General features: G+C 49.7%; 3 protein-coding genes across 4 annotated transcripts; 2 read left to right on the plus strand and 1 right to left on the minus strand.

Moving 5' to 3' along the window:
- Window positions 1-522: 522 nt before the first annotated feature.
- On the minus strand, window positions 523-6298 carry LOC135258102 (calreticulin-like). The gene is made up of 9 exons (XM_064341353.1): window positions 6126-6298; window positions 5136-5237; window positions 4819-5022; window positions 4033-4127; window positions 3704-3913; window positions 3082-3195; window positions 2241-2384; window positions 2069-2161; window positions 523-1914 (listed from the first exon to the last, which is right to left on the minus strand). The coding sequence occupies exons 1-9, from the start codon at window positions 6214-6216 to the stop codon at window positions 1711-1713; spliced, it is 1257 nt and encodes a 418-aa protein (XP_064197423.1). The 5' UTR covers window positions 6217-6298; the 3' UTR covers window positions 523-1710.
- A 3627-nt stretch (window positions 6299-9925) lies between these two features.
- Window positions 9926-14978, plus strand: cplx4c (complexin 4c). 2 transcript variants are annotated; one of them, XR_010330866.1, is made up of 4 exons: window positions 9926-10402; window positions 12288-12375; window positions 12746-14773; window positions 14815-14978. XR_010330866.1 is itself a non-coding variant. In XM_064341355.1 (3 exons), exons 1-3 carry the CDS (start codon window positions 10236-10238, stop codon window positions 12974-12976), a joined length of 486 nt encoding a protein of 161 aa, XP_064197425.1. In that variant the 5' UTR covers window positions 9926-10235; the 3' UTR covers window positions 12977-14978. The 2 variants fall into 2 exon arrangements, 1 of the variants encoding a protein (XP_064197425.1); XM_064341355.1 differs by having other exon boundaries at window positions 12746-14978.
- A 2597-nt stretch (window positions 14979-17575) lies between these two features.
- On the plus strand, window positions 17576-26544 carry LOC135258105 (caytaxin-like). Its single transcript, XM_064341357.1, has 12 exons — window positions 17576-17903; window positions 18656-18745; window positions 20795-20853; window positions 21560-21784; window positions 22733-22903; window positions 23196-23298; window positions 23967-24098; window positions 24504-24590; window positions 25112-25210; window positions 25482-25517; window positions 25689-25730; window positions 26122-26544. The coding sequence occupies exons 2-12, from the start codon at window positions 18669-18671 to the stop codon at window positions 26132-26134; spliced, it is 1044 nt and encodes a 347-aa protein (XP_064197427.1). The 5' UTR covers window positions 17576-17903; window positions 18656-18668; the 3' UTR covers window positions 26135-26544.
- The last annotated feature ends 734 nt before the right edge of the window (window positions 26545-27278 follow it).

The raw sequence follows: 27278 nt of genomic DNA on the forward strand, positions 1-27278 counted from the left end.
ATTAAAAATACCAGTGTACGGAATTAAGTTTTAAGAGCAGGTATTTTCACTCAGCGATTCGTATTAGTTTTTCCCACATTTTCATGCCATAGATGTGGAACTCAAATTAATTGTTATTATCATGTGGACAGACCCAGACAATTTTCTTTACATTATACATTTACATTATACAAGTGACTGAAATAAGGCGAATTAACTGTGGCTAAAGCAGACCGGTATTGCTCTGGCCGTTCATTGTTATATTTCTGTTGTGGCGCCATCGTGTGGATGGCTTATCGAATGGCAGGTGTGTTCCTCGGTGGTTGACCCGCAACTTTCTCAGACTGTCATTGGGGCTGGTGCAGCTGTCAGCCAATAGGCGTAATGTATGAAGTGACTCTCGCCCCCTTCACCGTATGAGGGTCCCGTGCCCGTGCTTTATGAATGGCAGAGCTAATCCAGTTCCGTGCAACGACTTCATCCGAGAACTCAAAATACCAAAAACCATTTGTGTGAAATAAAAAAAAAGAAAGGTACAAGACAGGCGTTATATTTTTTAATAAAACTTAGCATAAACACAATTAATCCTGATCGCAGAAAATGTCTAAAGTTACACAACTTCGCTAATAATCGAGCTTTCACTGGACACGTCAGTGTACATGGAATCTAGCTAAATGAAAGAAACACAAACACACGCACACACAGACACACACACACACAGACACACATGTACCACAAAACTAACAAAAGCTCCACCTGTCAAACTTTGGCTCTGCAAGCTACATTTTTACAGCATCGCTGCAATAATTTAAATCTATTCAAGAATAGGAATCGTTTAATGCCTGGCCACAGTAAGCCAAGTTCTGCATTTTAACTCTAAATTAAAGACAGTCACAGCAGTCCACTTTACACTGAGAATGTCAAATGCAAGCGTTCCATACAAAACAAACGTTAGCATCAGCACAATAGGCACTATGGAAAAATGATGCTTCACAATGATTGGACAGAATTCTGTGTCGCGTTAACCAGCCAATCAGAGTTATTGGAGGTCACCTGTGCAGATTGTCTTGCTAACCCGATTAAAAGCCCGTAGAATCCTTCATGTTCTTAAGTCAGATTGACAAGAAAAAGCCAGAAAAATCCTCTGAGTGAGTGGATGAAGACAGAAGGTTCTAAAACAAACTGATATCACCCCATCTGACTCTGTCATTCAGAAAAATAACAGTAAGGCTTTATGAATGGCAAAAGATTATAAAAAAATAAAAATTAAAAGTGCAAATTCTCTACAAATGATATGCCCACTTTCCCTTTCCCAAAGAAAATAAACACAGAAATTAAGATTGAACTAATGAAGGCTTTTCACTGGTGGCGATGATGACGAAGATGAAGAGTCAGCAGCAACAATGGACAACATCTGCGGTCTTCCTGGATGCCTGCGCTTCTGCACAGGGCCTCTAGGGGCAGGCAAGAGTACACAAATATCCCTGAAAATGTACTTCCATGAGGGCACCCCCATCCCTCCACCCCACACCAATCAATGAACTTTGAGAATCAATAAAAACCTGTCATAATCAACATCTTCCAACACCCCCCCACCATCACCACCAAAAAAATAATAAAATAAAAAGGGAGGGGGGGCGGGGGCAGGGCAAGGTCAGGATGCAGCACAGTCTCCCTGAGCAGGTTTATTTGCTGGGGGGGGTGGGGGTGGGGGGGTCACAGAGAGCCTGGTTACAGCTCATCTTTTGTTGGAATGTCCTCGCCCTCTTCATCCTCCTCATCCTGCTCTTCAGCTGCCGTGGGCTCATCATCATCCTCCTCCTCCTCCTCTTCCTCATCTTCATCCCCAGCCTCTGTGCCCTGCTCCTTGTTCTTCTCTTCCTCCTCCTTTCTTTTCTTCTCCTCCTCTGCCTCCTTCATTTTCTTTTCTGGCTCCTGTTGGAAGAGGGGAAAAGGGGGTTAAAGGGTGAGCCAGCAGGAAACGAAACCTCACCCCCCCCCTCCATCACTCACACCCCCCCTTCCTTTACTCACCCCCCCCCCCATCACTCACACCCCCCCTTCCTTTACTCACCCCCCCCCCCCTTACCTTGGTGACCCCCCAGGTCTCATTCCCAAAGTCCTCGGCCTCCTTCACATCATCTGTGATCAGGAAGTTATCAAAGATGGTTCCGGACTTCACCTGTGGACAGACGGACAGATGAGCTCAACCTGCAGGCCTCCGAAACACTGACCCCCCCCTGCAGGAGTGGTCCACACACCTGCCACAGGTCCAGGCCAAGCACCCCAATGTTGTCGAACTTGTAGATGTTGGCGTCGGCCTGGTACTCGGGGTTGTCGATCTCGGGGTGCACCCACACGCCCTTGTAGTTGGGGTTGTCGATCTGTTTGGGCTTCCACTCCCCCTGCAGGGCAAAGAAACGTGGCGGTAAAGGCGCGTCCTGGACCCCAAGGCTCACCAGGCAAACAAACACAAAAAAGAGCACTTCCTGAGGCCCTCGGGTTCACTGCGATGGAGAACCAGTGAACGAAATCACTTCTGACTCACAGATCGGAACTAAACACTGCAACATTCGGCACACCTGTCAATCACAAGTTTGCGATTCTCTAATAAGGGTGGGGGTGGGAGTGGGGGTTGGGGGGCTCAGCCTCCCATTACAAAATTTGCCATTTTAAAAGCTTTAATATGAGCTGAAAGGTCGTGACTGCAGTAATGACCCTGTTGATCTGGACAGCGCTTGCTGGGCTCATCTGTAGAGCTATCTGTTCAGCAGAGCCATGTCGGGGGGGGGGGGGGGGACAGCCATGTCGGGAGGGGGGGCAGCCATGTTGGGAGGGGCAGAACCACACACAGGTGAGGGGACTGGGGCCGTCAGTCAGAGGGCGTAGTCCTGATTCCCAGGTGGAGCACCTGAGCGAGGTGCCGAACCTGAGGAGTGTGAGCGACGTCTCTCTACGTAACCATCCGTTATGAGTCCCAATGTAGCGAAAAAGAGCGCACGCATGCCACCCACCCACTCACTCACTCACTCACTCACTCACTCACTCACTCACTCACTCACTCACTCACTCACTCACTCACTCACTCACTCACTCACTCACCTTGTACTCGGGGTTTGGGATCATGGGTGGCTCCCACTCCCCGTCCATGTCCTCGTCCCAGTCGCTGGGCTTCTTGGCGTCGGGATCCGGAATGTTCTCTGGCTTCTCCCAATCCTGACAGGACAAAGCGCACAGCAGGAATATCAAAGCCATCGCCCGCGCGTGGAAGACAAACCCGTCATCTCGGGGTGTGACCAGTTCAGAGATGCTAAGCCCCACCCACGGCACTAAGCCCCACCCATTCAACATGTTCAGCTCAGTCAGGGCTGAAGTTTAATTCAGTGTTTATAAGAGAGAAACCAAACTCCACTGACCCCAGACCAGAATGGAAGCAAGACCACAAAACGCCCAAAACTACCTCACTCGCCCAATAACCTGCAATCCACTCTGCCCTGGCTGAAACCACCTTATTGTACAGATGCCTCAGTCCCACAACAGCTCACGTATTCAATTTCCTCTTTTAAACAGAGCTCTTGGAAAGCACATTACCCCGCTCATTTGAGTGCTTCTACCCCAGACCCAGTCTTTCCCAGGATAATGACCCCACACAGGGCGGGGGTCTGAACCCTTCCACAGGAGCAGCGGATCATGAACATTTCGGAAGAGCAGAAATGAACCGCACCTCTGGTTTGGTGTCCTCGGGGTCGTCCACCTTGGCTCGGTCGTCCCAGTCCTCGGGCTTCTTGGCGTCGGGGTCCTTGATCTTTTTGGAGGGCAGGAAGTCCCAGTCCTCCTCCAGACTCCCCGACTCCACCTTCTCGCCATCGATCTTCACCTCGTAGGTCTGGTCAGGGTGCAGGATTAGGGTGTAGAGGTGCGTGAGCTCGTCGTCCTGAGTGGGGGGGCACAGATACGGGTCAGAACCAGGAGCAGCGCTTTGGGACAGAACCAGGAGCGGAGCTTTGGGTCAGAACCAGGAGGGGCGCTTTGCTTTAAGGAGTAAGGACTCGCCTTGCATTTGATCTCCTTCTTGATGAGGTGGTTCTTCCCCTTGTAGTTGAAGATCACATGAACCTTCTTAGTGCTGTAGCCACAGATATCCGGCCCTGTGGGGAAATACAAAGCTCAGCAACACCCAGACTGTGCCGCAGCATGCTAACTCCACAGGAATGCAAGTGCTATGCTGTAGCATGCTAACTCCACAGGAATGCAAGAAGTGCTATGCCGTAGCATGCTAACCCCACAGTAGAGCAGGAAGCGCTGCGCATAGCATGCTAACCCCACAGTAGAGCAGGAAGCGCTGTGCCGTAGCATGCTAACCCCACAGTAGAGCAGGAAGCACTGCACCGTAGCATGCTAACCCCACAGTAGAGCAGGAAGTGCCACGCCGTAGCATGCTAACCCTATGGGAGAGTAGGAAGTGCTGTGCTGTAGCATGCTAACCCCAGAGTAGAGCAGGAAGTGCCACGCCGTAGCATGCTAACCCTACAAGAGAGCAGGAAGCGCTGCGCATAGCATGCTAACCCCACAGTAGAGCAGGAAGTGCTGCTCCATAGCATGCTAACCCCAGAGTAGAGCAGGAAGTGCTGCGCCATAGCATGCTAACCCTACAAGAGAGCAGGAAGTGCTGCGCGTAGCATGCTAACCCCACGGGAGAGCAGGAAGTGCAAACTTGTGTGCAGCTCCACTGGGGTGAACAGCATGTGAACGTGCAGGCAGAGCAGGCCTGGGAGAAGGAGAGAGGTCAGAGGTCACAGCTGTGTGCCATGGCGACCGGCAGCAGTCACCCAGACTGACCGAACATGACGTAGTACTCCGAGTCCCCGTGCATGCGGGCCTGGTCCAGGTCTGCAGGGAACACCTTCACGTAGCCCCCGCCACAGTCGATCTTCTGCTCGTGCTTCACGGTGAACTGGATGACCAGCGGCTTGCCCTCGTTGCTGAAGGGCTCGAAGCGCGCCGACAGGGCGTAGAAATGGGCATCCTGGCTCGTCTGGAGGCCTGCGGCCCACAAGCAGGCATTAGCAAACGATCACCAAAACTGCACCCACATCAGAAGACCCCCTAACCACAACCCAAACCACCCCCCCACCCCCCAAACAAAACTCGCTCACCTTTGTCCTTCTCAGCATCCCCGTAGAAATTCCCAGCGGTCAGCTTCCACTGTCCGTAGTCCGATTTGTGCTGGGATTCCAACCAACGGCTCTTCCAGGCGTCTACGAAAGAAACTTTACAATGAGCGACACTTCCGGAATTCGACTGTCACGGGTACCGCGATTTCAGTGGTCAAGAGGCACACATTCCAGACCTGCTTCTCAGCGCAACTGACCCATAATCAAGCATTAGGAAAATTATGTTTCGGGAATATGGATTAAAAATGTCAAAATATCGACGCAAACTCATACAGGACGTTAAAATTATGCAACCGTGCGCCTCTCGAATGAAGGCTAATTTCGTTTTAATCCAGACACCGACAGCGGCTCTGTCCCTCTGAACTAGTCTACGTCATCACGTGCCCGTACAGTCATTCCCGACTAGGGTACAGATACAGCGTCGTCAGCTCGGGGGATACTTTGGAAGGTTAACATCAAAGTTTATGGGATATTAGCGAGCTACATACATGGGAAAAGATCATTAACATACAGAGAAGATCAGACATAACCTGCAGCCCCTTGTACATGTACACTGAGAAATGCGTTCCAACTTCCTGTTTGGGGCTTTCGATATCCAGCGTCCCACAAGAAGCTCGCCAAACTAATGGGTCTCCAGAGGTTCGCTAGCTGAAGAACCTGCTCGCACCTCCTGCTACAAGCGCCAATAAAGATGAAAAAATCGACAAGTTCACTAGCTAGAGCTGTCCCCCCATCCAGATCATTATCTTACTTTGCGAAAATGCTACCTGACTCAGTTACTAACTAGATTGTTTCCTTGTCACGCAGGATCTCAGTCACATTCAATATCCTTGCATAAGATATTTTTTAAAATAAGCATATTACGAAAACACAAGTTTCATAATAATATTCGGTTCTTAGCGAAGCACATAGACAACCAGGTAATGAAACCGAAAGACAAGCGATATAGACAGCACAAAACAGTAACTTTACCTCCATCTAGAAATTGTTCTTTGAAGTAAACGGTTGCATCGACGGTGAATGCGGCAAAAAATACCGAAAATAGCGCTACTGCAACTTTCATGATTGGGCTGCGTAGTTCGGTATCCAGCTGACCGGTACCTTTCTCTTAGTAATGCTACAAAGGATGAGGGGAAATTCAGTTATATCGCCCAACCAGATGGCTGCCGTTCATTGGTCCAGCACTCAACCAATGAAATGACACCACGAGTTACGCGTTGGGATGACTGGGAAGCGTTGGGTGTAGGCGGAGATGGTACCGCGAAATATTACTGACAATGTAGAAATGTCGGCAACGATATAAGCATAGGCAAATCAGTTTTATTCAGATACCGTTTGGAGGCGATGTTGTATGAATTTTGTGCACGAAAGCTGGGTTTCCGTATGTTACCCAGCAAACAGTCTGGTATGAGAGAAACACTGACGGTATGAGAGAAGCTTTGGGCTACAGCATGTAAGGACTGGTTGACAATTAAGTAAATGTGGTCTAGTATTTTGTTTAGTATAGTATACGCCGTTTTTGGACCATATATAGTACACACAGCTATCAGACACTAGAGAACGAAGAGAAACGTATTGTAATTGAAATAATGTATTATAACGTGGATCGGCTGTGAATGTTAATACAAGTTATTTTTTATCAATGACAATGCTTACTGAGTCCAAGTTAACTGAGTTTGTGTGTGTGTGCGTGTATGTACACCATTTGTACGAAGGGTAATATGAGCTCTCTGGGCTGTGGAATCAGGAAGAGCCAGTCTGAGGTGCCTGATACTCTGGAAAGGTTGCCACTTCCTCATTCCAGATCATTCCCAGAATCCGTCAGTGCTGCTCTGTCTGAGCTCATTATTCAGGATATGCCCACCGTACTCTCCCTATGACCCCGACATTACTGCAGGTCATCTGCATCTCCCCACTTCTCCATCTCTTTACCCTTCCATCTCTCAATCTGTCCACCCCTCCACCTCTCCATCTGTCCACCCCTCTGGGGGTTCGTCACTCTGCTTCCTGCTCTGGGTTTGAGAACACAGCTCATTCAGATAGCGGCAGATCCCCAGGTGAAGAGAAGGCCTTACCTGCCCTGACACCACACACTTGTTCACAATTGTGATCATTGTCCGTTGCAAATGCATTGGTCTCACACTAGGGGGTGATATTTCCCCAAGGAAATTAGTAAATTGGAATATATGGAAATGAGCTAAGAAAAAGTGGGAAGTAGTTACCTGTAGATGGTGTTTGTCACTGAGACACATGTATCACCTCTGAGGTGAAAATGAAGAAATCCTACTCACATGATGCACCTTCATTAGATTCTGCAGACTAAAACACTTAAACTGCAGAACTCCAGACTCTGCAGACTAAAACACTTAAACTGCAGAACTCCAGACTCTGCAGACTAAAACACTTAAACTGCAGAACTCCAGACTCTGCAGACTAAAACACTTAAACTGCAGCACTCCAGACTCTGCAGACTAAAACGCTTGGAGCAGCTGCAGTTAGCAGGTAATTAAAGCAGGGCCAGGGATAAACAGGAATTAGAACTGGTAGAGCTTGTTTCCATGGAGACAGCACCTTACGATTCCAGGGCGCCTGTGAGGGTTGGGTCTTCGGCTGGCAGTCCCACAGTCTCACTGTCGCTCTCATGTGCTAAGTGCTGGGATGAGCGGACCTGTGCTAACGCTAACGGGCCAGTGCTACGAGAAGCTGAACCTGCTGTCTCTAAACCGCTGTCTTTAATACACAACCAGGGCTACATTTACAACATGCTAAAAATCCTGCCCTCAAAATGCATCACTGTAAATTCCATTATAAATTTCCCTCCACAAAAGAAGTGTGTGCTCCTACTGAGCCGTGCTCTTTCTTCCTGCTGAGCACCTGGTGGGGGTGAGGGAGGGGGGAGGGATGCTGTCAGAGACATACCTTGCAGCTTGTAGCCTCACAGTGGCCTTTTGGAGTAATCCTCAAACTACTCTAAACTGTGACATCACATCAAAGCCAAAGCCAGAATTCTGAAACCTCTGTTGCATGGGTGAAGAGAGGAGTCGTCAGAGGACTCATTTGTGACATAACAGTAAAGCTAGCGATGGTCCGGAACATCTGTGAGCAGGAAAGAGAGAAAGGCGGAGCTGCACAGGGACAGGTTTATGACATCACAGTAAAACCACAGCTGGGGTTCTGGCGTTGCCAGAGACACAGACCAGCGAATGAAGGACAGACCCCCGCCCTTCCAGCGACTCAACATTACGATCATTATTGGAGCCTAATAACGCTAGAGAGGGCAGCTATCTGACCTATTTAAGCCTGGCTGATATAATTAGAGCTGATGCTGTTGTTCTCACACTTCTTAATCTTATCTTTTTTCTACTCTCTATCCCATCAAACTCTTCTGTGCCACAGCAGAAACAATCGCTGGCTGGCTGTCCAGTGTCCTTGTCCATCACCGTGCTGGACTGGGCGATAGAGGCTGCAGCCCATAACCAAGTCACTGGGCTCATAACTACACATATGCCTCAAAGCAGCTGTTCAGAGGCAGGTTCATGGGACCAAAGCAATGTGTGGCATACTTTCAATATTTAGGATAAGGAACAAGGTAAGTGTTGGGGTTTGTGTGGTTGGTGCAGACAGAGGTAGATGACTGTAGGGCTTAGTGGTTGGAGTTTGTGGAGTTTGAGGTCTTCCTAAGTGCAACACACAGGAAGGGAGGTCAGGGGGAGGGGAGAGGAAAGTGTGACACACAGGAAGTGAGGTCAGGGGGAGGGGAGGGGAAGATGCGACACACAGGAAGTGAGGTCAGGGGGAGGAGAGGGGAAGGTGCAACACACAGGAAGTGAGGTCACGGTGAGGGAAGGGTAAGGTGCGACACACAGGAAGTGAAGTCAGATGGAGGGGAGGGGAAGGTGCGACACACAGGAAGTGAGGACAGGGGGAGGGGAGGGGAAAGTGCGACACACATTAAGAGAGGTCAATAGGTCAACTTAATCTGTTAAATGATTTAACAATGTTGAATCAACTCTTACAGTATCAAGTTAACTCTCACAGTGTAAATATCAGGCCAAAAGAGGTAGTATTTGCTCCTTTCCTCTGCCCGGGCTATGTTGGGTCCTGTAGTGTCACTGAGGAACTGTCAGACTGCATGTGACCAAGACCAGGGAATCTTCTTAGCCACCTGTCAATCATAACTTCAGCCAGAAACACACGCACACACACACACTCATACACACACACATACACGCACACACACACACACACTTACACACACACATACACATACACACACACACACACACACACACTCACTCACACACAAACATAAACACCCACACATACACATATACACATACACACACACAGACACACACATACACACACACACACACCGTGTTCAGGGTGGTCTGGCTGTGTTCATGGGTCTGCTGAAGCTTCCTCTCAGCGTTCCTCTTACAGTGTGTGACTCCGGCCCAAAACTGACACAACCTTGACCCTAACCCCTACTGGCAGAGTGAACCTCGACCCTAACCCCTACTGGCAGAGCGAACCCGACCCTAATCCCTACTGGCAGAGCGAACCCAGACCCTAACCCCTACTGGCAGAGTGAACCTCCACCCTAACCCCTACAGGCAGTGTAACCCCGCCCTGGGACGCCCCCCCCCCCACCCCAGCCCCGCAGCATGGCAGGGGCGCTGGGACCTTGGGCCAAGGTGAGGCTGGCTTGCAGTTGCATTGAGCCCGTTTCTAATGAGCTAAGCTCTTGAGCCATTTAACTCTCTGCAAAATACACCAACACCCAGATACGCTCGCCTCCCAGAAGAGCACAGTGACCGGGCGTCTCCCTCTCTCTCTCCCTCTCTCTCTCTCCCTCTTTCTGCTGTCCATCTCATAGTCCTTCTCCCACCTTCCTTCTCTGTTTTACAGCCGTTTTTGGGCTGTACCCCAAAACCATCTCCTCCTGCACCCACCCCACCCTATACCCCTGACCTTCCTCCTGTCCCAGCTCCTGTGGTCATCCAGTCCCGTCCCTGCCCCGTACGGTGCCACCCACCCCCCCCCCCTTGCTGTAGCGCTGTACCCCATTTCTGGGTTGCCATGGCGTTCTTCATGAAGCAGATGGTGGGGGACAAGCTGAAGAACATGACGGGCGGAGGAGGCGAGGAGGAGGCGAAGACGGACGCGGACGGGAAGGAGACGCCTCAGTCCAAGGGCATGTCCCGCGAAGAGTTTGAGGAGTACCAGAGGCAGCTGGTGGAGGAGAAGTGAGTACGCAAAACCCCCCTTTGGAGGGGAGTTCCCTTCTGTCTGTGCCTTTAGCCATACAGCACACTCCTGTATCAGAGCCTCCTGTGCTGCTCTGAACACATAGCCAGCAGCGACAGTGCCAGATTTGGGAATCAAACCTGCAACCCCTGTGCCGAAGGCCCAGTTCTCTATCTGTAGCACCACAGTTTGCTGTTTGTGTTCTGCTGCTCAGGGGGGGTGTTTCACACCACAGTTCGGGGGTCTTTCTTTCTGGGACGCAACAGCAGTGTCCCGTCTGGGAATCGATCCTGCGGCAAGTGGGGGGTGGAGGGAGGGGTGGGGGGGCGGGGTGTGTGTGTGCATGTAGAAGCACGTGTGTTTGGCCATGTATTTGTGTGTGGGTGTGCATGTGTATGTAAATAAGTGTGCACAAGTATGTGGGTGTGCGTGTGTGGCTATGTGTGTATGTGCATTTGTTTGTGTACACGGGTGTGTGTGTATGTGTATGTGCATGTAGATGTGTGTGTGTGTGTGTGTGTGTGTATGTGTATGTGTGTGTATGTGTCTGTGTGTGTGTGTGTGTGTGTATGTGTATGTGTGTGTATGTGTCTGTGTGTGTGTGTATGTGTGTGTGTGAGAGAGAGAGAGGGTCTTTAAGCGGACAGTAAATAGATCATTAGGTTCATAAGGATAGACTGGAGCTGCTAATTAAGCACACAACGCCCCTAATGTGATTACCCAGAGTACCTGTTGCCATGGGAGGTAACCCTGCGCTGTGGTATTAGTGTCTCCAGCATCGCACACCTTTCTGTTCATGTAACTGCCCTGGGGTATTAACAGGTCACCGGGGCAACAGCAGCACCAAAGAGCCCGGGTCAAAGGTCATGCCTCCTGCCCAGCTGGTGCTCTGATGCAGGATCCAGCAGCGTGTGCTGTGCTGTGCTGTGCTGTGCTGCAGGATTGACTGGGAATGACACAGTGTGTGCTGTGCTGCAGGATTGATTGGGAATGACACACTGTGTGTTGTGCTGTGCTGTGCTGTGCTGTGCTGCAGGATTGACTGGGAATGACAGTGTGTGCTGTGCTGCAGGATTGATTGGGAATGACACAGTGTGTGCTGTGCTGCAGGATTGATTGGGAATGACACAGTGTGTGCTGTGCTGTGCTGCAGGATTGATTGGGAATGACACAGTGTGTGCTGTGCTGTGCTGTGCTGTGCTGTGCTGCAGGATTGATTGGGAATGACACAGTGTGTGCTGTGCTGCAGGATTGATTGGGAATGACACAGTGTGTGCTGTGCTGTGCTGCAGGATTGATTGGGAATGACACAGTGTGTGCTGTGCTGTGCTGCAGGATTGACTGGGAATGACACAGTGTGTGCTGTGCTGTGCTGCAGGATTGATTGGGAATGACACAGTGTGTGCTGTGCTGTGCTGCAGGATTGATTGGGAATGACACAGTGTGTGCTGTGCTGTGCTGCAGGATTGATTGGGAATGACACAGTGTGTGCTGTGCTGTGCTGCAGGATTGATTGGGAATGACACAGTGTGTGCTGTGCTGTGCTGCAGGATTGATTGGGAATGACACAGTGTGTGCTGTGCTGCAGGATTGACTGGGAATGACACAGTGTGTGCTGTGCTATGCTGCAGGATTGATTGGGAATGACACAGTGTGTGCTGTGCTGTGCTGCAGGATTTATTGGGAATGACGCAGTGTGTGCTGTGCTGTACTGCAGGATTGACTGGGAATGACACAGTGTGTGCTGTGCTGTGCTGCAGGATTGATTGAGAATAACACAGTGTGTGCTGTGCTGTGCTGCAGGATTGACTGGGAATGACACAGTGTGTGCTGTGCTGCAGGGTTGACTGGGAATGACACAGTGTGTGCTGTGCTGTGCTGCAGGATCCAGCGGGATAAGGAGTTTGCCATGCGGAAGGCGGAGAGGGCGAACCTGAGGGTGGCACTGAGGGATAAGTACCGCCTACCGGAGGTGAGGCCCTGTCCACTTCCTCTCTCCTCCCCTTCTGCTCATCTTCTCTCCCCTTCTCTCTCTCCTTTTCCCTCTCCCTCTCCACTCCTCTCTCTGTCCCAACCCTTTTCTTTAATTATTGCCTGTAATATTTTAATAATTTATAACCCCCCCTCACCACCTCCACCACACCCCCTCAAAATATCTCCAGCAGGCTTCATTCATTCAGGATTTACTTGGGCAACCTCTCCTTCCAATCTCTCTCCACCTCCCTCTCTCTCTCTCCCTCTGTATCTCTCTCTTACTCTCTCCCCCTTTCTCTCTCTCTCTCCCCCTCTCTCTCCCTCTCTCCTCCCCTCTCTCCTTCTCTCTCTCTCACATACACACACAGAGTGCCCAGGATGATGCCACTATTCAGATGGCGCCGGGGGAAGTGGACCTGCCCGAGGAGCTGGCTAAGATGGTGGAGGAGGATGAGGAGGAGGAAGAGGCCAACAGCACGTTCCTGGGGAAGCTGCAGAGCATGGATCTGGACATGGACTTCGACACCATCAAAAGCAAAGCGCAGACCACCATGACCGAGGTCAAGCAGGCCGCGGAGGAGAAGTGTGTGGTCATGTGATGCTCCCTCGTTTCCACGGTTACGCTGACACACCCATCACTCAACTGCTGTGACACCCTCTAACCACAGCCACCCTGCTGAACCTCCCTCCAATCACAATGTGTGTGTGTGTGTGTATGTGTGTGCGCGCGTGTGGGCACAAGTGTCAGTGTGTGTGTGTGTGTATGTGTGTGCGCGCGTGAGTGTGTGTGTGTGTGTGTATGTGTGTGGGCGCGTGAGTGTGTGTGTGTGTGTGTGTGTGTGTGTGTGCGTGTGTGGGCACAAGTGTCAGTGTGTGTGTGTGTGTGTGTATGTGCGTGCAGAAATAAATCTCTCAAAATTATTGTCAAACTGTGACGCACTCACACCCCATTAACACTAGAGGGCGCGTCACTCCTGATGGCTGTTAGCCTGCTGCAGCGCTTTGTGGACACACCAGCACATCTGGGTCCTCAGCTGGGATTCAGAACTCACAGCTGGGCTGTGGAAGGGATGGGGGGGAGGGGGGCGTCAAAAGGCGACGCGTAAAAAATAAATACCTGTACATACGCTTGAAAACTTTCTATCCACATTCACAGCAGTCAGATTAAGTGCTGTTACACTACACCACTAATCACGATGTTGTGTCGTTATTCTATACGATAAAAGCCATCTGGGCTCACATCCATGAGGACGGGGTCGCAGGAAACACAAGCTCCTTAAGCGGGTCGTTCGTTAAAGGCTCGTTCGTTAACTGGGCTGTTTGTTAAGTGGGCTGTTTGTTAAGTGGCTCGTTCGTTAAGTGGGCTGTTTGTTAATTGGGCTGTTTGTTAAGTGGGCTCGTTCGTTAAGTGGGCTGTTTGTTAATTGGGCTGTTTGTTAAGTGGCTCGTTCGTTAAGTGGGCTGTTTGTTAATTGGGATGTTTGTTAAGTGGGCTCGTTCGTTAAGTGGGCTGTTTGTTAATTGGGCTGTTCGTTAAGTGGGCTCGTTCGTTAAGTGGGCTGTTTGTTAATTGGGCTGTTTGTTAATTGGGCTGTTTGTTAAGTGGGCTCGTTCGTTAAGTGGGCTGTTTGTTAAGTGGGCTGTTTGTTAATTGGGCTGTTTGTTAAGTGGGCTCGTTCGTTAAGTGGGCTGTTTGTTAAGTGGCTCGTTCGTTAAGTGGGCTGTTTGTTAATTGAGCTGTTTGTTAAGTGGTTCGTTCGTTAAGTGGGCTGTTTGTTAATTGGGCTGTTTGTTAAGTGGGCTCGTTCGTTAAGTGGGCTGTTTGTTAATTGGGATGTTTGTTAAGTGGGCTCGTTCGTTAAGTGGGCTGTTTGTTAATTGGGCTGTTTGTTAATTGGGCTCGTTCGTTAAGTGGGCTGTTTGTTAATTGGGCTGTTTGTTAAGTGGGCTGTTCGTTAAGTGGGCTGTTTGTTAAGTGGGCTGTTTGTTAATTGGGCTGTTTGTTAAGTGGGCTCGTTCGTTAAGTGGGCTGTTTGTTAAGTGGCTCGTTCGTTAAGTGGGCTGTTTGTTAAATGGCTCGTTTGTTAAGTGGGTGGAGGGTGCGGACCATCAGTAAACAGAGGAAAGAGTGTGACTCAGCCCGGGTTGGGCTCTGGTCTGGGAAACGGCCCGATCAGCGGGTCAGCAGAGTCCTGCCGTCCGATGTCAGGCCTTCATTCATCTTCATCATAACTGGCTTTATCAGTTCATCTTCATCATAACTGGCTTCATCTGTTCATCTTCATCATAACTGGCTTCATCAGGCTTTGCTGAAGCTGCAATGATGAGGACCAACTGTTGGATGGTCATCTCAGACAGGCCTATTTCAGAGACTGCTTTACTTTGCTTGTCGGCAGGTTTAGCCCAGAACTCTCTGACTCGTGCATAAACATGGCAGGTTTAGCCCAGTGTCGTTTCATCTTTCCCTGTGAAAAATGAAGAATAAACTGCGCTTTCTGCCCTTCAAGTAGTTCAACATGATCGTGGATTTGCTCCTGCTGATAAGTACCGAATTTGTACAGAACTGAAATGAACTAAAACAAATAAAGTATTGTAAAAGTGTTTGTCTTGTCACTCGTGTTTCCATATTTACTCATTTATTTGTGGCTGTGTCTTGACCCCGCACATCACAGCCTTTGGGTGGGATTAACCTTGACTCATTAAAGCACATCACAGCCTTTGGGTGGGTTAACCCTGACTCATTAAAGCACAGCACAGCCTTTGGGTGGGATTAACCTTGACTCATTAAAGCACATCACAGCCTTTGGGTGGGGTTAACCTTGACTCATTGAAGCATCGCTAGCGTCAGGTGGCATGTCAGGAAGAGTCCAGCACACAGCGTCCGGTGAAGTTTGCAGAATCTGTGATACGTTATAGAGAAAGTGCCAGAAAGCCACAAGGTTTTCAAGTTGTAACATCTTTGTAACACTCACAAAACGTACATGGCACTACAGATGGAACTGACCTCCCACTCTTACAGTGGTGTGAAAGGAAGGATAACACTGTTTGTAGCATGACCATGGCTGTGGACCTTGCATTGTGTACAGGAGGTTGTAGGTTCAAATCCTGAAAAATACTGTATGTTGGTGTTGTTCCCTTACATGTCATAACAGACACTAATTCATACAACAGATACTAATTAATATAGACGCTAATAAAACAGAGCCTAAGTTACAGGTAAATTTTCCTATACCTAGATATTTACCAGGTATCGGGAGAAGGGAAATGGGGGGATGGATTTGAGCAGATTATTTCCCGCTGGAGTTTAAGTGAAGTATAAAAGGTGCTTTACCCGGACGGGGGTGGGGGGCGGAGCAGTAACGTGATTCTCCCTCATTTTCTGCAGTTCCCTCTTTCTCTCTCTCTTTCCTTCTCTTGCTCTCTCTTGCTTTCTCTCTCATTCTCCCCCTCTCTCTCCTGCTGTTTCTCTCTTTTCCATCCCCCTGTTCCCCCTCCTGTAAGCTGACACAGCGCATCCAAGCATTAGCTGTTAGCCGCTTTGTCTCTAATAGGATAGGAGAGTGGGGGAGGGGAGGGGAGGGGTGGGGAGGGGTGGGGTAGGGTGGGGTGGGGTGGGTTGGGGGGGGGGTTAAATCGTCACCTGATCAAAGTAATCCGCTGGATACACATATGGCTCCTGCTTAACCAATTTACTCTCAATTACCAGCAAAGGAGTACAGCGTTAAAATACTGATGTGTTTAGACATGATAAACTCACCAGAGCGCCCCCTGTCATCTCTCAGAGAGCAGCCATGTTCCGTATCCCAGAGTCCTCTCTACAGGAAGCTGTGGAGCAAAACCGAGCCGTGTTCCATATCCCAGAGTTCCCTCTACAGGAAGCTGAAGAGCAAAACCGAGCTGTGTTCCATATCCCAGAGTTCCCTCTACGGGAAGCTGAGGCACCAAAGCCCTTTGAAAGATGGACCTGGCGTAAGTGTAGAGTTTACATTAAAGTTTGAATGAGGTCCAAGCCCAAAAGAGCTTGGCCATCCAACTAAAGTTCTTCCACCATTCTTGGGAAAACCATTACTTAGCCTGCTTGTACTAGCCTGCTTTTCCTGTGGAAATGTAGCCAGCGTTACAGCACTTTAGCTTTTCCTGTGGAAGTGTAGCCAGCGTTACAGCACTTTAGCTTTTCCAGGGGAAGTGTAGCCAGCGTTACAGCACTTTAGCTTTTCCTGTGGAAGTGTAGTCAGCGTTACAGCACTTTAGCTTTTCCTGTGGAAGTCTAGCCAGCGTTACAGCACTTTAGCTTTTCCTGTGGAAGTCTAGTCAGCGTTACAGCACTTTAGCTTTTCCAGTGGAAGTGTAGCCAGCGTTACAGCACTTTAGCTTTTCCAGGGGAAGTGTAGCCAGCGTTACAGCACTTTAGCTTTTACTGTGGAATGGTAGCAGAGTAAGGGAGCTTTAAAACTTCCTGGGCTATGACATTAATGCTGAGGCTGGTGGAGAATCTGCCTGCTAAAGCACCAATAAGCATGCCATAGTATAATAATAAACTAATTTTTACATCAGGCATTGGCAGCACTATCCAGAGCGACTTACCAACCTTTTTTTTCAAAATACATAAGTACTTTGTGTTACATTGTAGGACAGCTGGGAAGGAGGGTGTTAACATAGCCAATGCAGGCAGAGGAGTCCTGACTGCCACTACCAGGAGGCCAGGAGAGGCTAGTTCATTGGCAGCATGAGGACTGCTGAACAGACATGCCAAAGAATCACACCCAGAGAGAGATAGAGAGAGAGAGAAAGAGAGAGGGGGGAGAGATGGAGGGGGAGGGAGGGAGAGAGAGAGAGAGGGAGAGAGGAGAGGTGGAGACAATGGGGGCCGCAAGAGGAGGAGGACAAAGAGGAAAAGTGGGAGTGAGAGAGAGGGAGGGAGAGGGAGAGTGGGAGGGATGGAGAGCAGTGCTGGGATACAGGATGTTGTTGCTAGGGAACAGAGACAATGACACAGAAGGTCTGTCTGTAGCAGTGCATGGGGAAGAGAATGAGCGAATGGTGGGAGGGTTTTATACAAATGCACGCATACACACAAGCACACATGCACGCACACACACACAGGGCATTCAGAAATAACAACACACAGCCACCCAGCAGAGTCAGGGCGCTGGCCGTGTGGGTAGGGGGGCTCAGGGGGGCTGATTGGGGGAGGGAGGACTCCGGGAACACCCCTGCTGGGGGACAGAAGGTGCGCCGGACGGAATAGAGCCAAGACGAGAGGGAGGAGCGAGTGCTGCACACAGCAACGCCGGCGTTAGACGGGGGGTCTGCTGAACCCCACCCCTGGACCCCGGAACCCCCGACCCACAGCGCCAGGGACAGGAGGAACAGGAACCCTGACCCACAGTGCCAGGGACAGGAGGAACAGGAACCCTGACCCACAGTGCCAGGGACAGGAGGAACAGGAGGAACAGGAGGAAGAGAACACTGAAAGGAGGACACGGCCCAGCAGTGGAATACAAAGGGAAGCCGTCGCCCCAACACGTGAGTCGCGCTCCCCGATATCAACACTTTAGGGCGTAGTCTTTGGGAGGGGTGGGGTGGGGTGGGATGGGGGGATGGGGGGTGTCTTCGCTGTTCCTCTCGTTTGAAAATTCCGACTGTTGACGAGCCGGGCAGAAGATTTTGGCGGTGGTTACGTAAGACAGCTGCTCTCTCGCAGCGGAACACGGGCTCGGGCGTCTGATGTCTCCCCTCAGAATCACGGTCTGAGACCCCAGATCCAGCCCGCTACTCACAGCGCTCCTGTTCGCTTGCTACGGGGTCTCCAGGGCAAGCAAGTGTGTGTGTGTGTGTGTGCGTGTGTGAGCGTGTGTGTGTGTATGTGTGTGTGTGTGCGTGTGTGTGAGTTAGCATGCTGTTGTCTAACGAGTGCATTGGTGTGATGTGTATGTGACAAATAGTGTGCATGCGCAACCAGTTGCATGTAAATGGTGCATGTGTGTGTGTGTGAATCATGTCTGATGATGTTGTGTGGTGCTACGTGGTGTGGTCATGTGTGGTGTGTGTGTCTGTGTGTGGTGCGTGTGTGGTGTGTGTGTGTGTGTGTGTGTGTGATGTGTGTGTGTGTGTGTGTGTGTGTGGTGTGCTTATACCACGACCCCCATGCCATGCAATAAGAAAGACTTGCATGAACAACATGCAGTAAAAGCGTGTGGGATTTGATGATGTCTGGCACGGAGCTGGGATGCTGTGTGTGTGTGTGTGTGTGTGTGTGCGTGTGTGTATTTTTGCAGTGACCCTGGAAAGATGGGTGCCACAGAAGCCACTCTGAGGATGGAGAACATGGAGGTGAAAGATGAGTGGCAGGATGAAGACTTCCCCAGGTAGGGTAGTCACAGTCACTCTCTCACTCTTAGTCACTCAGTCAGTAAGTCAGTCACAGTCACTCAGGCAGTCTCTGTCATAGTCAGTCAATCTCTCAGTCACAGTCATTTAGGCAGTCAGTCAGTCACAGTCACTCAGTCATTCTCTCAGTCACAGTCACTCACTCAGTAAGTCAGTCACAGTCACTCAGTCATTCTCTCAGTCACAGTCACTTACTCAGTAAGTCAGTCACAGTCACTCAGTCATTCTCTCAGTCACAGTCACTCAGTCATTCTCTCAGTCACTGTCACTCAGGTAGTCAGTCAGTCACAGTCACTCAGTCAGTCAGTCAGTCACAGTCACTCAGGCAGTCAGTCAGTCACAGTCACTCAGTCAATAGGTCAGTCACAGTCACTCGGTCATTCTCTTAGTCACAGTCACTCAGACAGTCTCTGTCACAGTCACTCAGTCATTCCCTCAGTCACAGTCACTCAGTCAGTTAGTTAGTCACAGTCACTCAGTTAGTTAGTCACAGTCACTCAGTAATTCTCTCAGTCACAGTCACTCAGCCATTCTCTCAGTCACGGCCACACAGCCATTCTCTCAGTCACAGTCACACAGCCATTCTCTCAGTCACTGTCACTCAGGCAGTCAGTCAGTCACAATCACTCAGTTAGTTAGTCAGTCACAGTCACTCAGTCATTCTCTCTGTCACAGTCACTCAGTCATTCTCTCAGTCACAGTCACTAGTCAGTCAGCCAGTCACAGTCACTCAGTTATTCTCTCAGTCACAGTCACTAGTCAGTCACAGTCACTCAGTCATCTCTCAGTCACAGTCACTCAGCAGTCTTGTCACAGTCACTCAGTCATTCTCTCAGTCACAGTCACTAGTCAGTCACAGTCACTCAGTCAGTTAGTCACAGTCACTCAGAGTCAGTCCAGTCCACGCCATCTCTAGTCACAGTCACTCATCATTCTCTATCAGTCCAGCAGTCACAGTCCATCTCATTCAGTCACTGTCACTCAGGCAGTCAGCCAGTCACAGTCACTCAGTCATTCTCTCTGTCACAGTCACTCAGGCAGTCTCTGTCACATCCTCTTAGTCATAACACCTTTGTCAGTCATAGTCACAGCCATATTCTAAATTTGGAAGAAAGAAATAAGGGATGAAATTGATTTTTAAAAGAATATGAAAGGTTATAATGATGATGAATGATGATTGATGAAAACATAAATACAAAGAAATAAAAATTCTGAGGGAGAAAGAGAAAGAAAGGGATGAAGAAAGGGAGGGAGAGAAAGAGAGCACGGAAGAGATGTTCAGCCTTTTGATCTGTACTTTAAAGAGGCAGGTGCATCTCTGACCATATATGGTCATGCCTGAGGTCATGTGACAGTGTCCAAAGTTAGCAACACAACAGCATCCCAGGAATATGGAGTCAGGGCTTCGTTAAACCAGCTAATTACATAACCAGCTGGCACACTAACCCAGCTAATTACACATACCAGCCTGGCACACTACCGCAATACACACATAACCCAGCAAATTACACATGTAAACCAACCTATGGTACACCTAACCCAGCCTATTGCACACTTAACCCAGCTAATTCAAACATAACCCAGCTTTCTGTAATTAACCAGAGAATTGTGCACATAACCCAACTAATTGAGCGCACAACTAGCTAGTGTTACACAGAGCCCAGCTATTGGTGCACTGCACTTGTTTTCAAACTGGTGGCTGTTATCTGAAAGGACTAAAGCAGGGGACCCAGTCTTATCTGAAAAGGGCAGATGTGGACAAAACGCGATTCACCTAATTAACTAGTCGTGTGGGCTTTAATAAGGACCATGATAAACAGAATCAGGTGTCTCAGCTAATTAACTAGTCGTGTGGGCTTTAATAAGGACCATGATGAACAGAATCAGGTGTCTCAGTGCTGTGTAAAAACAAACACCTGCCCCAGCCCTTTTCAGATAAGACAGGACACCCCGGGACCAAAGCATGCCAGCTGGGTTTAAACTCATTTTGCATGATCCTCGCTGTGCACTTTCCTCCGCTGTTGCAGGCCTCTGCCAGAAGAGGGCGATATGGAGTCGTCCTGCAGCCTCATGGGAGGTGGGGCCTGTGAGTAGACCTCTATCCAGTCCCCAAACTGGGAACCCCCCCAAACTGGGAACCCTTTCCTTTATTGTTTAAAAAAACAGCTGCACCTTCATTATTAACAGCCTATCACAGGCCCCAGCTGCTGACTGCATACAGAAATAAATACAGCTTTTTCCTGAACACACACATGCATACATACACATACATGCATACACACACGTACATGCATACATACACAGATGTGACACACACATACATGTGACACGCACATACATGCATACATACACACACATGCATACACACACGTACATGCATACACACATGTACATGCATACACACACGTACATGCATACATACACATACATGTGGGCATGTACATACATGTGTACATACACACACCACATGTGGACACACATACATGTGTACATGGACATACATGTGGACACGTATACCCAAAGCATACAGATCACATGCAATTACCCACCTGCAGACAGGTACAGATCACATGCTATTACCCACCTGCAGACAGGTACAGATCACATGCTATTACCCACCTGCAGACAGGTACAGATCACATGCTATTACCCACCTGCAGACAGGTACAGCTGTCACAGTATCCGCAGAATGAAAGAGGGCTTATGGTTTGTTTAAGTTGACCTTGTAACTGTAAAACTACTGACATGTGAGTGCTGGTCTCTGACCTCAAGCATTGTTTCCTCTCGCTCAGCTCCGCCCACATCCTTGAACGTTGATGGAGGGGGAGGGGCTGGGGGCCCTGCCAATCGGAAGAGGCGTACACTGGTTGCCCCGGAGATGAACCTGTCTCTTGACCAGAGTGATGGGTCCCTGGACACGCCCGATGACCTGGACATCAATGTGGACGACATGGAGACCCCTGATGACACTGACTCACTGGAGTTCATCACCAATGGCAACGACCTGGAGTGGGAAGGTCAGCCTGGGGTCAGGGGTCACAGGACAGCAGAAGCATGTTTGGACTCAGAAGATCGAAGCCTGGCACTTAGGAGATGCCTGATTTTTTCTTGAATAGTCTTTAAACAGTTTCGAACTTAATGTTAACCCTCACAAAATGTAGGAGACTGGATCAAAGACATAGTTGGAACAAATTTTTTGTGCATCTTCCTTGGCTTGCAATGAATACTGTTGCTGCAGCTGATATGAAGTCTCTATGAAAGACTATAGACACGCTACTCAGCTCCAGGTCCTGCGGGCTGCAGTGTCTGTAGCTCCAGCCATACACTACACCACCAGATTTCACTCATTACTTTACCTCCTTGGTCCAGGAAGAGAGCTCATTAGTGAAATCTGGTGGTGTAGTAAATGGGTGCGGTGCATGTGGTCTTGACTGAGCTGTTAGCAGCTGTAGTGGCTTTCCTGGCCAATGTGAATGACTTTTATGCTCAGTTGAGAAAAATAAACCTGGGGAAATGGTGACCCACACTAAACTGGCACCGAAACGGCCCCTGGCAGCAGGAAAACGAAAAATCACCACTAAGAGGTTTGCGTATGTTAAGCAGGCTAGGCAACTAGATTAAGTTTGGTCATTTGCCTTAGGACAAATAATACCTCCTGTTTGCAAACGTAAATTAGAAAAACAAAATTCATGGGTACAGTTACCACAGAACTGAGTGATTGAAGAATTCAACCTCTTATTATTCTTTTCTCTGACTAAAGAAACTAAAACCCAGAAGTGTTGCCCCCAACGCGGCAGGTAAAACAGGAAGAGGAGGAGCCAGTGGGGATATGGCTCCGCCCTTCCTGGCATTAGAGACAGCGTATTGGCCAGCAGTGGGGGGGATGGGGGGAGCTGTAAGTACAGAGGGCGGAGCGGGCGCTGGGAGGCTAACGCGTCCCGGCTGCGTGTTTCCTGCCCACGCAGACGACACCCCCGTCACTGCGGCGAGGGCTGCCCCTGGCGAGGGGGCGGGGCCAGCGGGAGAGGGCGGAGACGGCGTGGAGCGGCTCTGGCGGACGGTGATCATCGGCGAGCAGGAGAGCCGCATCGACATGCAGGTCATCCGGCCGTACCTGCGCGTGATCACGCACGGAGGTCAGTACTGCCGGCCACCAGCAGGGGGCGCCCTCTCCATTCACATCACATTTAGAGCTCTATCAGCTGCTCTCAGAAAGGGCCGCTCACACAGGTAATACTCACTCCGTTTACACCACTGGACATTACTGAAGCAGTGCAGGCTGAGTGCCTATGGGTACAACAGCAGTGCCACACCCGGAAATCAAACCAGCAACCTCTCAGTTCCCTAACTACCATCCTACACTGCTGTGAATATAATCAGAGCAGACTTACCTGCCAGTCACCTGTTCCTTACACTTCACCCCTTCAGGTTACTATGGAGACGAGCTGAACGCCATCATCGTGTTCTCAGCCTGTTACCTACCTGACAGCAGCTATGCTGAGTACCATTACATCATGGAGAACCTCTTCCTGTGAGTGACCCGTAACTATGGAAACGTCTGTGTGCTGTCTGAGTCAGAATGAGCCGTTTGAGCCAGAACGAGCCCTTTGAGTGAGAATTCATCCACAGGTACCAGACTCACCTGAGTGTTTAATCCACAGGTACCAGACTCACCTGAGTGTTTAATCCACAGGTATGAGACTCACCTGAGTGTTTAATCCACAGGTACCAGACTCACCTGAGTGTTTAATCCACAGGTACGAGACTCACCTGAGTGTTTAATCCTCAGGTACCAGACTCACCTGAGTGTTTAATCCTCAGGTACCAGACTCACCTGAGTGTTTAATCCTCAGGTACCAGACTCACCTGAGTGTTTAATCCTCAGGTACCAGACTCACCTGAGTGTTTAATGCACAGGTATGAGACTCACCTGAGTGTTTGATCCTCAGGTACCAGACTCACCTGAGTGTTTAATCCACAGGTATGAGACTCACTGAGTTTAATTCGAGTACCAATCACCTGAGTGTTTAAATCCTCAGGTACACAGACTCACTGATGGTTTAATCCACAGGTACCAGACTCACCTGAGTGTTTAATCCTCAGGTATGAGACTCACCTGAGTGTTTAATCCACAGGTATGAGACTCACCTGAGTGTTTAATCCTCAGGTACCAGACTCACCTGAGTGTTTGATCCTCAGGTATGTGATCAGCAGTCTGGAGCTGCTGGTGGCTGAGGATTACATGATCATCTACATGAACGGAGCCACGCCCCGAAGGAGGATGCCTGGGATTGGCTGGCTGAAGAAGTGCTACCAAATGATTGACAGGAGGTACAGAGCTTTTAATTGGCAGAAGCTGAAATACTACCTGGCTATCACAGCAAATTTATTGTCAGCACTTCTGTCTTGATTTGATTATGAATTTATGGGATTTATTTATGGATTTCACTATTTCAAACACCTCATGCTTTATAAAATGACCAGATAAAATGTATTATGGAGACGGACGCATATTTATATGGGCTACATTATTAATGCAGAGGAAATATGAATGAAAACAGAGCAGTTAATGACAGGAAGGTCAAAGTCTATGTGCCACCTAACCCCCCTTCTCTCTCCCTCTCTCTCTCCCTGTCGGTCTCTCCCCCTCTCTCTCTCCCTCTCGGTCTCTCCCCCTCCTCTCTCTCTCCCTCTCGGTCTCTCTTTCTGTACTCTAATTTGTTGTGTCCCTGTCAGGCTGAGGAAGAACCTGAGGGCCATGATCATTGCTCACCCCTCCTGGTTCATCCGCACTGTGCTGGCCGTCTCCAGACCCTTCATCAGGTGAGAGAGGCGCATTTAGCGCATTAATCCACACGGGAGAAATTCATAATCAGGAGCTTCATGCACACAAGAGCTGCTACACCTGCAGACTGCTCCTGAGATCCATCCTCTAGACCACCGGCAGTGAGGCCTGATTTAGCCAAGAACGGCTAAAGGAAGTAAAATAACCAGAAACCTGAGGGCTCAATGCAAAAGCCACTAACCTCACTGTCACGATTATGAGTCACATAAAACCTCCTGTTTAAATAACTTCTGCGTTTGATCTGCATGGGCTGCACACAGTCAGTGAGCCTCATAGAAGCTTCACTTATTCACCCCCACCACAGATATATTAACAATTTACATGATAATTAATGGAATAAAATAACCTGCCATTAAAGGAATTCAATGATTGGCACGTTTCAAAGCAGCTGATTGGTCCAGAAGTTCAGTTTTAAGCCCCCGGAGATGAATGAGAGGTCACTGCTTGATTAAAGGAAGGCCGTGTGTGACACTGTTTCTCCCTTTGTCTCCCACTGCAGCGAAAAATTTATGAACAAAATCCGCTACGCGCACAGCCTGGAGGAGCTGGCTGAAATGGTCCCCATGGAGCACGTGCAGATCCCCGATTGCGTCCTGCAGTAAGTACACATGGCCGCCAGAGACAACCAGGCAATATCACTGAGCTGTATGCACAGTATCCAGATTAATAGCCGTGAGTTTCAGTAATGGCTGATGGATCAAACACACGGCCCTTTCATTTCCGTGTAAGGTTCAAACTGCTGGTTTTTTAGCGGCTCAGACTTTCCCAATCGTACAATTTCCTGTTTTTTTTTTTGTATTGTCTCCGTGACAATCTGTAAAAGGTGTTTCAACCTGACTTGAGTTGTCTATGTCTGGACCTTTTCCTAGGTATGATGAAGACAGAATTAAGGCTCAGAAGGAAAGGTAAGACTCATATTTTGTTACTCTCTAAATAAAAGAGCCCCCCCATATTCATATTCATAAACATGGCCAGCGAATTTCATATCATAAACACAGTAAATGCAGGCTTTAATGAAAAGACCCTCTGGGGTTACCTCTGTTGTTAGTGAATGTTGCGTCTCTCGCCCCCTGCAGGATGGAACAGGAACAGCAGCAGCCCAAGGCCCCCACAGAAGGGTAAGAGACATCCCGTCCCGTCCCTCCCTGAGTCCAACCAGCTGCAGAGATCCAGCCCTGCCAGTTTGGCACTGGGGGGTCTCTGCACTGATTTGGGATCAGGGTGGAGTCTTAGTCTTAGTCTGATAAGCTGTATGATGGCATGATTAGTATGATGTGCTTGGGCCTGGGGGGGCTGTTCTGTTCAGTGCACTGCTGGTGTATTCAGCTAGCAGGCAAATGTGTGTGAAAAGAACAGGATGAGCGACTGGACAACCTGATCTGTGGGTCGTTATCAGAGATGTCACACTTATCATCCTAATAAGTGTTGCAGTGATATGGGCTCTGGGATGAAGTTTTGGGGCGAAAGGGAGAGTGGAACGGAGGAATGACTCCTTCTTTTCGCTGTTAGGAACTGTGACTGAGGGGAGGACGGATCTCCACCGGCGAGTTAGCACCCCATTTAAGCCCCCGTCCAGCTCGGGGTACCCCGCCGCGTGAAGCTCATTTGGGCGGGGCACCTCGTTTCCCTGACAACGACTGTCCTGTGAGACGCATGGAGGAGGAGTTTCTCATATGCCCCCACCCCCTGAAATCTCTGCGCTTTTACTGGAGTAAGAGCAGCTCCCCCCCCCCCAGAAATCTCTGCGCTTTTACTGGAGTAAGAGCAGGCCTGTGAGGAGGACTGTGTTACTCCGCTGTGCTGTTTTCACAGAGACTCCTGGTGCGTCTTCACACTGTCCCATAATGCATCACCCTCCGGCCGGCTACCACGGCAACAGCTAGCGGTCTTTTACTCTCGATTTTTAAACGGCCGCTGAAGGTCCTGTCAGTTCAGCAGCAACCTGCCCCCACCCAAACACCACACCACCCCCACCTTAATGCCTAACTGAACCTGCCTCCACCCGAACCTCACACCACCCCCACCTTAATGCCTAACTGAACCTGCCCTCACCCAAACACCTCACCACCCCTACCCTAACACCTCACCACCCCCACCTTAATGCCTAACTGAACCTGCCCCCACCCAAACACCTCACCACCCCCACCTTAATGCCTAACTGAACCTGCCCTCACCCAAACACCTCACCACCCCCACCTTAATGCCTAACTGAACCTGCCCCCACCCAAACACCTCACCACCCCCACCTTAATGCCTAACTGAACCTGCCCCCACCCAAACACCTCACCACCCCCACCTTAATGCCTAACTGAACCTGCCCACACCCAAACACCTCACCACCCCCACCTTAATGCCTAACTGAACCTGCCCCCACCCAACACCTCACCACCCCCACCTTAATGACTAACTGAACCTGCCCCCACCCAAACACCTCACCACCCCCACCTTAATGCCTAACTGAACCTGCCCCCACCCAAACACCTCACCACCCCCACCTTAATGCCTAACTGAACCTGCCCCCACCCAAACACCTCACCACCCCCACCTTAATGCCTAACTGAACCTGCCCACACCCAAACACCTCACCACCCCCACCTTAATGCCTAACTGAACCTGCCCCCACCCAAACACCTCACCACCCCCACCTTAATGACTAACTGAACCTG

Source organism: Anguilla rostrata, chromosome 6 (assembly GCF_018555375.3).
Source record: "Anguilla rostrata isolate EN2019 chromosome 6, ASM1855537v3, whole genome shotgun sequence".
In the NCBI taxonomy this organism is placed as follows: domain Eukaryota; kingdom Metazoa; phylum Chordata; class Actinopteri; order Anguilliformes; family Anguillidae; genus Anguilla; species Anguilla rostrata.

Bases quoted from the DNA above. Each gene is read 5' to 3' on its own strand.
- LOC135258102 (XM_064341353.1), bottom strand. From the start codon at position 6,216: ATGAAAGTTGCAGTAGCGCTATTTTCGGTATTTTTTGCCGCATTCACC. The intron at 3,914-4,032 runs GCGAGTCCTTAC...CCCCCCACTCAG, and splicing joins AGAAGGAGATCAAATGCAAG to GACGACGAGCTCACGCACCT. The intron at 2,385-3,081 runs GTGAGTGAGTGA...TTTGCCCTGCAG, and splicing joins TCCCAAACCCCGAGTACAAG to GGGGAGTGGAAGCCCAAACA.
- cplx4c (XM_064341355.1), top strand. From the start codon at position 10,236: ATGGCGTTCTTCATGAAGCAGATGGTGGGGGACAAGCTGAAGAACATG. The intron at 10,403-12,287 runs GTGAGTACGCAA...GCTGTGCTGCAG, and splicing joins AGGCAGCTGGTGGAGGAGAA to GATCCAGCGGGATAAGGAGT. The intron at 12,376-12,745 runs GTGAGGCCCTGT...ATACACACACAG, and splicing joins ATAAGTACCGCCTACCGGAG to AGTGCCCAGGATGATGCCAC.
- LOC135258105 (XM_064341357.1), top strand. From the start codon at position 18,669: ATGGGTGCCACAGAAGCCACTCTGAGGATGGAGAACATGGAGGTGAAA. The intron at 18,746-20,794 runs GTAGGGTAGTCA...CCGCTGTTGCAG, and splicing joins CAGGATGAAGACTTCCCCAG to GCCTCTGCCAGAAGAGGGCG. The intron at 21,785-22,732 runs GTCAGCCTGGGG...CTGCCCACGCAG, and splicing joins CAACGACCTGGAGTGGGAAG to ACGACACCCCCGTCACTGCG.